Source organism: Psammomys obesus, unplaced genomic scaffold, assembly GCF_907164565.1.
Source record: "Psammomys obesus unplaced genomic scaffold, mPsaObe1.curated_primary_1811, whole genome shotgun sequence".
Taxonomy (NCBI): domain Eukaryota; kingdom Metazoa; phylum Chordata; class Mammalia; order Rodentia; family Muridae; genus Psammomys; species Psammomys obesus.
Genome location: NW_026590435.1, coordinates 661,902 through 673,140, shown reverse-complemented (window position 1 = coordinate 673,140; position 11,239 = coordinate 661,902). Strand labels below are relative to the sequence as shown.

General features: G+C 43.4%; 1 protein-coding gene across 1 annotated transcript in view; it reads left to right on the top strand.

The window, feature by feature from the left end:
• Positions 1-52: 52 nt before the first annotated feature.
• Lig1 (DNA ligase 1) overlaps positions 53-11,239 on the top strand; it is a 31,900-nt gene continuing 20,713 nt past the window's right edge. Inside the window, exons 1-6 of the mRNA XM_055607389.1 lie at positions 53-254; positions 1,485-1,558; positions 3,840-3,929; positions 6,499-6,634; positions 7,744-7,870; positions 9,915-10,010. Of these exons, the coding sequence (XP_055463364.1) occupies positions 1,494-1,558; positions 3,840-3,929; positions 6,499-6,634; positions 7,744-7,870; positions 9,915-10,010 (514 nt within the window). The 5' untranslated portion in view covers positions 53-254; positions 1,485-1,493. The remainder of the gene's footprint in view (positions 255-1,484; positions 1,559-3,839; positions 3,930-6,498; positions 6,635-7,743; positions 7,871-9,914; positions 10,011-11,239) is intronic.

The window sequence follows — 11,239 nt, the reverse complement described above, 5'->3', positions numbered from 1 at the left end:
ACTCCCAGCAGCCTTCGGGCGATAGTGCGGCGTGCGACACCCTCACGCTCCGCCCTCAGCCGTCTCCGCCTCCGATCCCGCCCGCCAAAGTCTGCGCGCGAAATCCCTGTGGCGCGAATTTGGGTTTTCGGGTCCGCGTCGCTGAACGAGCGAGTGCGGCGTCCGGCCAGGTGACTCGAGAGACAGGTGGGGCCATAAACACGTGGCTGGGGCTGGAGCTCGGGTCGGCGAGCAAGGCGGAGCGCTTATCGCCGGTGAGCTTCGCTAGTTCCGGGGTGTGGGTAGAGGAACTGGCGTGGGGACATCGCGGCGGCCGAGGGCGCAGGGGAGAGGGATAGCTAAGAGCCAGGTGGAGGAAGAGCCACGGACTGAGTCGTGGACCAAGGCGACAGCTGGCTGGAAAGCGCCGGGCGTCTGCCGGGGACTGGTGGAGGCCTGGGAGGGGGCGGGCCCTGGGTGAAAGGCCGGTGGTGGGCGTGGTCGTCGGAGTTAGTAGCGCCTATAGGGGGAGGGCGGCCTGGGGTGGGAGGGGAATGTTTCCAGTGTATGGAGTTTAACACTAGACACCAGCTGTCAATCAGTATAGGATGCTAGATGTAATGGGTCCAGGTGTAATGGGACGCTTGCAGTGAGAGCAAGATGACGTCACTGGTCTGCTAGAGGTCTTATTAAAGATGAGAGAAGCTTGGCGTGTCAAGAACCAGGCTGTCAGAAAGGGGCATGAGATAAACGGGTTCTTAAAATTGGGTGTTTTTCCCGAAGAGAAAATTCATGTTTCTAATTGTAAAGCTATTTTCTTTGTGTGTATGTATTTATGTGTACCAGGTATTGTGCGTATAATGTGTTTGGTAATGCACGAATGTATGGGAATCCAGGTCCATGTGTGCAACTACCACTCTACCTATTGTCTTCAAACAGGGTCTCTCACTTACCCCGAAGCTAACTCACTGTTCTGGCTAATCTGGTAGTCTGGCTAGTGAGCTTCTGGGATCTGCCTTTTTCCATCTGCCTCCATCCCACTGTGTTGGGTTTACAGGCATGTACAGCCATGCTTGACATTTATTTATTTATTTTCATTAATTATTTTTTTACTGATAAAAATCTATTAAAGCATTCTTTGTATCTTCATTAGGTGTATTTCTACATCTAAATAATGCTATATGAAAAATTGTAAAAATTAAAACAAGAAATATAAAGTGATCACTATCACCAATAAATTGTCAATACAGCCTTTATAGGCTTACTTTATATTGTGCATTCCTACACCTGAATTGTGCTGCATAGACATTAATTTATTTTTAATATGGTGCTAGGTTCGAACTCATGTTCTCTTGCTTTTATATGAAGCACTCTTACCCACTGAGCATTCTCTGCAGGCCTGCCCAGTTGCATTTGTTCTTTCATTTCCTTAAGAGTTGTCCCTCTACCCTCAGGTCTGCATAGCCAATATCCTTAACAACTAGTTCTTTTGATTTCTTTTTCAGGTACAACAGATGAGAACAAAAGAACAAGAGAGGAAAGGGGAGAATTCTGCTGCTACCATGCAGAGAAGCATTATGTAAGTAAGGTCCCTGCCATGCTCCAGGCACTGTGTGTTGTGATGTTTCCTGGAAAAATGAGAACTGTCATTCTCATTTGGTGCCAGATAGGGCACTAAAGAAATGACAAGTCAAAGAAATGGTTCTGTTCAAGTTTAGCTTAGTAAACCAGTGAGTTTATTGATATCACTTATAGGAAAGTTGGTGCCTCAGAGGCAGCAGTATCATTCCAAAGCTAACTCCAGCATGGGTGATGACTTCTGAAAGTCGCATCCTTGGAGCTTTCTGTTCAACCTTCAGGCAGCTCCACTGAAGAATCCCCTCACCCCCAGCAATTGCTCACTGTTTATATAAACCTTGGGGAGCGACAAGTGAGTCCTATAACGTTCTGAACCTCCTCAGTGTCTTCCGCATCCCAATTCTTGAGCTCCCTTCTCCCTGTAAGAGGGAGAATCCACATAATACACTCTCCAAACCCTGGCCTTTTGGCTTCAGATCTGCCTTTTCCTAGGGAGACTTCAAGTTGAACTTTACTAGAGTTAAATAGTTAGGAAAATGGGAGATGGGATGTGGAAGAAAGGTAATGCCTCAGTCAATTCACTTATTAATTTTTAGTTGCAGGGTATGGATCCCTACTGCACTGTTTCTCAGTCTTCAGTTTTGTTTCCTGGGAACCTATGGCAATGTCTAGAGACATTTTTGGTCCTGATGATTTAGGGAGTCAGCGATCTGCTTTTGATATCTAGTGGACAAAAGTTAGGTATGCACTGAACCTCCCTCAGTGTACAGGACAGCGTCAGCACTAGGTTCAGAAATCGTGTACTAATGAAAAGTAGCTTTAAGTACATGAGAGTAAGATACTTGGTTTCCATAGTGACAGGCTTGATTAGATTCAGCTATCAAAATGTTGTCATGGTCTATCTCTGTGGTCAGTTCTGTTACATTTGACATTTTTATCCTCAGGCTGGATCTCCCAAGATTACCAATCCCAGGGAAAAGAGTACCTCTCTCCTTTATTTATTTATTTTATTTTTATCCACCATACATTATATCTCGACCACAGTTTCCCCTCTCTCTACTCCTTCTAGCCCACACTCCCTACCTCCACTCTCCTCCAGATCCACTCCTCTTCTGTTTCCCTTCAAAATAAGGCCTCCCAGAGATATTAACTGAAAGTGGCATAACAAGTCTAGGCACAGACCCTCATATCAAGGTTGGATGAAGCAACCCAGTAGGAGGAAGAGGGTCCCAGAGAAGGCAAAAGAGTCAGAGATATCCCCGTTCCCGCTGTTAGGTGTCCCACAAGAACACCAAGCTACACAACTGTAATATATATGCAGAGGACCTACCTCAGACCCGTACAGGCTCCATGATTGCCAATTCAGTTTCTGTGAGTCCCTATGAGCCCTGTTTGGTTGATTCTGCCATGGTGTGGTGTCCTCCACCCCTCTGGTTCCTATATTCCTTCATCTCCTTCTGTGAAGTTTCCCTGGCTCCACCTAGTGTTTAGCTGTGGGTCTTTGCATCTGCTTCTATCAGTTGCTAGAGAAAGCTTCTCTGATGACAATAGAGCTAGACAGCAATCTATGAGCATAGCAGAATATCATTATGAATCATTTCATTGACTTTTTCTTGTTGCCAGTTTTGTTTGGTTCTATTCTGGGTCTCTAGGCTATCCAGCCTGTTTCCTGGCCATCCACCTCTTTCTAGTACAGCAATATCCTATAGTCATGTTTTGGCTTGGAACAGTTATGCTGGCTGCAGGTGTATAGTGTACTATACTAGTTTTCCAGGCCTAGGTCATGTGTCCATGTGTCATAGGTGTAAGTGTAGGCCACCCATGTTATATACTAAGAGAAAAAAAGGAATAGATGCTAGCAGACTCAGACCTGGACATCTATTCTAGAAATCTGGGAGGCACAAATCCCCAGTTACTTCTTGTGATAGGAAACCTGAGTATTGTCTGTCTTGGGCTGGCAACTCTTTGTTGATATGTTTTCTATCCTCTTATTTTGTTTTCTTGCCATCTATCTATCTATCTATCTATCTATCTATCTATCTATTTATCTATCTATCTATGTATTTATAGTGTCCAGAATAGAATAAAACCCAGGGTCTTTACCCATGTTAGGGAAGCCCTCTACCACTGAGCTCCTATGTCCCAATTGTGCCCCTCCCCTACCTTAAGAATATACAAAAGTAGAGCAGTCTGCAGGGCTGGCGATGGTGTTTGGAGCTGCAGGTGTGGCCCAGATGGGCAGAGCATCAGTGCTATTAATGACTCCCCTTTTGCTCCTCCAGGTCATTTTTTCAGCCCACAAAAGAGGGTAAAGTGAAGAAACCCGAGAAGGAGACACCTGGAAACATCAGAGAGAAGGGACCCCCTCCAAAGTATGTAAGGGGGCTAGGACAGAGCTTATATATGTGTTTAGCATGTATTTAGCATCTTTTGTCTGCAGGTATTAAAAACCTACTTCACATGTGCCAGGCCTCAAATGATATTTAATTTAAATAGCTAGCTGACAGCCAAAGGCAGGTACAACTTTAGGCATAGCTGGATCCAGGACTTCAGAGTTCTTGTCAGGACTCTATTTTTACATGCTTTGCATTCATTCTAGACCAGACTCTTTTCTTAGGTAGGGGAACTGGCCACATTTTGATTCATACATTTGCAGGAAAGATGCTGTGTGGCCTTGCTTGGGTAACACAATCATCCTTGGGCCAGAGCATGAATGTGAATACATTTAGGTCATAGTCCCTAAATTAAGATGTTGAGCAGGAAACCACACTTCTTTTGTCCCTGTTTCCTTGTGAGTAAAAAGGTGCCTAATATCCGATTGGCTGATATCAGATGTGCTTTTCGTTTTTTGTTTTTGTTTTTTGTCTCCCTCTGCTGGGATTAAAGGCCTGGGTTACCAATGTTTGGCCAGATGTGCCAAGCAGTAAAGGCATTTGTTGAGGTTGGTTACTGTGTCATATACATTGCTTTTTGCAAATTGCATATGAAGGCTTGTGTTCTGTAATTTACTTAGATCATGCTATATATTTATGTGTTATTGTTCATCAATTTGCTTTTGTTAACATGGCATAAAAGAAAATTTTTTTTCTGTTAAGGAACTCAGGCTCAGTTCTTTTTACCTTCTTTTTTGTATTCCTTTCTATGAATATCATAGAAGTGAGTTAACATTTCATTTTTGGTGAATATTTAGGTTTTTTTCTTTGTGGCTGTAACAGTCTATGCTAATATACCTAGATTTGCTTTTATTATTTTTAGCTAAATGTATATGTAGTTACATGTGCAGGTATTTTTGTTTCTCTAACATAGGTCTCCATATGAGAAATTAGGAATAGTGATTGTAAAAACATTAACTAAGAGAACTAAGGTAGGAAGTTGACCTTGGGGCTAGAAAGGTGGTACAGCAGTTAAGGGCACAAACTGCTCTTGCATAGGACCGCAGTTTACTTCCCACCAACCATGTCAGGTGGCTCACAATTACCTGTAACTCCAGTTCCAGAGGATCTGATGCCTCTGGCTTCTTGGAACAACTATGCCCATTTGCACCTATTCATACATAGATATATATGTGTATGATGGCTTAGCAGTTAAGAGCATTTGCTGCTCTCCCAGAGGACCTGGGTTCAATTCCCAAGCACTCAGGTGGTGGCTTTCCACCACCTGTAACTCTAGTTCCAGGGGATCTGATTCCTTTTTCAGCACTAGGCATTCATGTGGTACATGAATATACATGTAAGCATAGCACCCATACACATAAAAATAAATATGTATATATATATATTTAATCAAAAAAGATTTTTTGACTTCTTTCTACTAATCCCTCATAGAGGAAGCACTGTGGCCAGTTTGCAGTGCTGCAGCAAACACATTTATTGGCACAGTTGATACTTAATATATCTGATGCGTGGGTAAGTATCTGTTATGGTAGAGCCCAGGGTCTGCCTGTTTGCCACTGTTAGAGGTTAAGTGGTTGGCACAATGCCTGACATGTAATTCATACTCATTAACAAACACCTTCAGCTTATTTTTAAATAACAAAAGTGAGGCTGTTATACATGCAGATTGATTCTGTGTTGTTTGTTCATGGTATTGCACATATGCATTTACTCAGAAAATAGCTGTCAAGTATTTTCTATGTGCCAGATACAGCTCAGGGCACTCTGGGTTTTAAGGGGAACCAAGTGGACAGCTATTCCTCTATTCTCCAAAAAGTCTGTAAGTAAAACTCTTTCTGTGGTGCTGAGTATGAACCTGCTTCTCTCTTTGTAAAGTGTTGTATAGGATGCATGCCCATCACCAGGAAGTAGGGAGTTGTTACTCATGGTAGCCTCTGTTTACACTGTGAGCTCTGAGGACACTCAGTACCTGAGTGACTGTCATTGGCATGTATGCCACCATGCCTGTGTCCCCATAAAGCTGGGAGCTTGGAGCTGGCACCAAGGGGACAGTGACTTAGAATAATAGTCTCCCTTTCCTCGTGTAAGACTTTAGATTATTACACTATTCCCTGGGCAACTGAGACTCCTGTGACTAAGAGAAAAGGTCTCCAAATGGCTGTTAGTGTCAAGCCAGTCCCTGGTCTCTGCCAAGAAATACACTTGTTATTCATGACATGTCACCACAAAATGCCTCAGGCATGGGATGGAGAAAAGAAGGGAGGAAAGGATACTTAAGAGCATGTAATGAAGTCAAGTATGCTGGCACACATCATAATCCCAATGAAGTGTAGGCAGGGGGATCAGGAGTTCAAAGTCAGCCTGTGTTGCATACTGAGTCTGAGGCCAGGCCCAGCTACATTAGACCATCTCAAAAGGAAAAAAAAAATGAGTGAATGTCATGGAGGCATCTAGAAGATGTTTACTGAAATGGAAGAGAAGGGAATGCATAGTTTTTTGATCAGTTTTGCCATGCTGCCTGCCATGTGCTCTATCATCTAACTTCTAGGGTGGCATTGAAGGAGAGGAATCGAGTGGTACCTGAGAGTGATTCTCCAGTGAAGAGGCCAGGAAGGAAGGCAGCCCAGGTCCTGAGCAGTGAAGGGGAAGAGGAAGAAGAAACCCCTGGCACCCCTAAAGTCCAGGTAGCTTCCAGCTGGTCTTTTCTAAATTTATTTCTGTGCACATATGTGTGTGTGTGTATGTGTGTGTGTATCCTTGCTGTGCATGTGGAGGTCAGAGGGTAACTTTGTGGTATTCTCTCCTTCCACTTTCACATGAGTTTTAGGAATCGAACTCTGGTCTCTAGGCTTGTGCAATAAACATGTTTATCCACTGAGTCATCTTGTTTACCTCTGGGCTGCCAGTTTCCTACTTACCTATGCAGCTGATTGGAGTAGTACAGGAAGACTCTGGGGACATTGTCCAGGAAATAGGCAATCTCTGCTGTTGTACCTTGAAACAGGAGGGTTGGAGTACAGGGTCACAGTCTGCCTCTTCTCTGTGAGGTGTGGCTCATTTGGTCCTTTGACATTGTGCCTCAGGTACCTCATGGAGAACATACCTCTGGTACTGCCTACTTCACAATTATCCTGCAATTCTGTAGGTCAGGTACCTGGAATGGATTATCTTAGGGTGTGGGCAGGGCCTTTAGATTCTGGATTCTCTCCGGGAAGAGAACCCTGTTTCTCTATTTGCTGAGCTAGGCTTATGTTCTCTGCTTTCTGTGGTTACATTTCCTTATGACTTAAGCTTCTGCTTAAGTTTTTAAAATAACTATTTTGTGTGTGTGTGCATGCCATGTGTATGGTATCACAGAATAATGTAGAGAGTTAGTCTTCTCCTTGTGCCTTGTGGGAGCTATAAGGGAGGTTGAAAATGTAGTTCTTAGTCTCATGACTACACTAGCTGCAGAGGAGGCAGAGAAATGTAGTTTTCAGGACCATGATTGAGATACAGTCTTTAGTTAGGCCACCATATATAACTGAAAAAGGAAGATTCTGTTACTTTAAGAGCCAGAATTAATTTTAAGGTCCATAATGGAGTGAATCTGAGACACTAAAACTTTGTTGATAGGTCTAATGACACCTAGGTGAGAGAAGGTGGCCTTGGTGGGGATGGGACAGAGGAACTAGAAATGAAGATAGACATAAGGGACTGAGTCCATTCTACTCTGAAGTATGTTGTAGCTGTGACTGCTAGGTGATGCGTACATCCTTTTTATTCTAGAACTGTTCTTTCTGTCTTTTTCCAGAAGCCTGTGTCAGACTCCAAACAGAGTGCTCCTCCCAGCCCTGACACAAGTCCTGAGAACAGTCCTTTCTTCACCAGCAGCCCTTCACTGGACTTCTCCTCGTCAGGATTCCCAAAGCGTCGCACTGGTAAGGACAGGCCAGCTTCTTCCCTTCCATATGTACTACACATGGTGATCATTCTGCCAGTGGCTCTGATGGTATTTTGTGGTGATGAGCACAGTTAACTGTCCCTCAGCTCTGTGACCTGATTCAAACAACTTCACCTTTGCAGAGGTGTGGCTACTTTACTGAGGTATAGTGCCAGCTGCTCAGAAGTGCCAGGATTAAAAGCTGATTCATGTAAAGTGCATGGGCCTGCCTTGGCCCACAGTCAGTATATGGTATATGTTAGAAGTTGTGATTATCATGGGGAGTGATGGCTGCTCACAGCTCAATATAGGAACACAAGAGTGTAAGTATATAGAGTTTTAGAAGAGAAGGTAACTAAGCTGAGCCCTGAAAGGCAAAGAGAACCAGGTGGGATGGGAGAAAGGAAGAGAATTCCAGGTAGTATGAAGGAATTGTGAACATCTGGGTCACTTAAGTTTGGAGTTCTGTTATAGGGAGCAGAGAGTTAAAGGGACACTGAATGAAGACACTTGAGAACATTCTAGAGAATCTAGATGGAGGAAGACTTTATGGGAAAGGGCCAGCTGAGGGGCCCACCTGTGAATTGGGGGACTGAGCCTGCTCTGTTGGTTTGCAGTGTGGTGACTGAGATGGGGACTTGTAAAGTTCTGGTGCTTTAATTAATGGATATTGGGAAGCCAGTACAATCTGAACATCCCTGATCTGTCAGATCTGAAGTGTTTACCAGTTCAGCCAGTGTAGCCTGCAGACTTAAAATTAAAAACCCCACTAAACTCTGCATTTCATACAGGGTGTTCCATCAGAGCTGGCCTCAGCAAGGGAGGACTTTCCAGTGTTCTATGAACAGGTTGGGTGTGGGAATTGGCTTTTTATACAGAATGCTGTCAATTTTTAAGAACCTAAACACAGTCCAAATATTCATGACAAAGTCCTGATGTATAAATTGACATGTATGTGTAGAAGGTCAGATTTTGAAGACTTAGTGTATATTTATTTCTTTTTTCTTATTTCCCCTTCTCATTACTGTGACAAAAATCTTCCAAAAGCATCTTAAAGATAGGAGAGTTCATTTTGGGTCACAGTTTGAGAGTGCAGTCCATAAAGATTGGGAAGGCATGACAACAGGAGCAGGAGGCAGCTGGTCATGTTGCATCCATGTCAGGAAGCAGAAGCAGAAGCAGATCACACTGGTGCTTAGCTCACTTTTCCTCCTTTGTTTCTATATATTCCCAGTCCCCAGTGCAAAGGATAGTGCCATCCAAATTCAGGGTGAGTCTCCCCCAGTTAAAACTTACACCTCACAAAGGTGTGTCTCCTAGGAATTCCAGATTTAGTCAAGTTACTCAGCTTTAAGAAAAGACTGCTCATAATTTAGAATAAAAAATGTGGTCAGATCATAATTTATGGTTAAAATTAGGTTCTTCTATTGGCTTTTTTTCCTCACCCTTTAAATGCTCAAGTTTAATATCACATATGCAGTTCCCTGAATTCTTCCATGGAGTAGAGCTGGGCACAGTGCTGCTCCGGAGATCAGAAGTCCGTTGTCCATGGTGCCTACGGAAGGAAGGGTCAGAAAAGGCAAGTGGAGACTATCCCAGATAGGAGACACATGTGCAAAGGTCCTGAGGTAGGAAAAACAGGACATGTGGGAATTCTGACACTGGTGTTTCTAGAGAATACAGTGTGGTTTGAAGAACAGAAAGGCAGTGTGAGGATAGTATGTTGAGAGAGGAGAGTAGTGGCTGGGTCCTTAAGACTCTCAGACACCAGGCTGAGGGTGCTGAATACATCCTGTTACTTAGTTGAGCTTGTTTTCTTTCTCAAAATAAAAGAAAGGGGACAGTAAAAAACTCACTCATGGTCACAGATTCAGAGCTTGAAGGATGAGGTGTACATTGGTTAGTGGCTATGGCAGGTATAGAAGGGAAAGGGAATCCAGAACGTTTTTAAGTTGCCCCTCCATCAGGCAGTGTATCTGATCTTGCTGGGGCATGCACATACAAACCAGTGTTTAGCCACAGTGCTCCTTTTGCCTTCCTAGCTCGGAAGCAGCTCCCGAAGCGGACAGTTCAAGATACTCCGGAGGAGCAGGATGAGGACAAAGATAGAGCAGCCAAGAAAAGGAAGAAGGAAGAAGGTGAGGGACCAGGATGAGAAAAGTGTGTGTTGTATGTATGTGTGTTTGTGAGCGTGTACGTGCATGCACAAGTTTGTGCTCACATAAACCCATGACACAGAATGTTGACCTGCAAGGGTAGGAGAGGTGTGTGCAGTACATCGACTTCTGGATCTGATATCTAAACCTTTAAGGCAACATATCAAATTTGGGGCCAGGCATGATACAGGATCACTGCCAGTTTGAGGTCATTCTAGTCTACACAGCAAGACCCAGTTTCAATAAATAGTTAAATGAATAAATATTCATTACCCCTAGTACACAGGAGCTCATTGTGAAAGCTTTTTGAGAAACATTTTTTGTTCTTGAGTTAGTATTATTTATATATAATTTTTTAAAATCTTGTTTTTATAATGAAATTCCCTCAGCTAGCTTTTCATGTAGTGTCCAGGAGGTGTCGCTCTCTTCCCTTGGAGACTGCAGAATGTCATATTGTTGAGAGGGTTTCCTTTATTTTGGGGCAGTGCTGGGAAACAGCCATGGGGATGGGGCCATTGATCATGGGGCTGTCTGTGATTTCATCAGTTGCAGTTGTTAACACAGCCAGGTTTTTGCTCATGTGATAAGAAAAAAAATCTTCATTAGGCTCAATTACCCGAGACAGGTTTGAATTATTTGGTGGAGTCTTGATTTCCTATTGGCAATTTGTAGTCAGTAAAAAATTTCACTTCAAGTTGAAGATTTTTAGCCATTCTGAGTATCTCCAAGTAAAAGGAGTATCTTTGCCCTAAAGCAATTTTCCCTAAGTTAGTGTCTGTGATTTTGTCATTACCCTGGAGTCATGACTTTCTAGTACATATGTAAATAAAAAAATGTATGGGCTAGACAAATGCTCCACTATTGAGCTACATGTCAGTATCTTGTTTTAGAGACAGGGTCTCACAGAAATGCCCAAACTAAAAATTGAATTTGTTCTGTAGCCCAGGCAGACTTTGAATTTGGACTTTCCTGCTACAGACTGTACTCGGTGGGAGTGCCCTTAGGCCTCACTGCCATTTAACTTTTCTGTCTTTCATCAGAAACACAGACCCAAAAAGAAAGCCACACAGAGGCTGAACAGGTAAAACAGAAGGAAGAAAAGGAGGGGGACCAGCTCATAGTTCCCTCTGAGCCCACAAAGTCTCCTGATGAGTTGTTTATTTCCCCAGCTTCATGATCTTGAATTGGGGAGTAACTTGACTGTAGAGGGT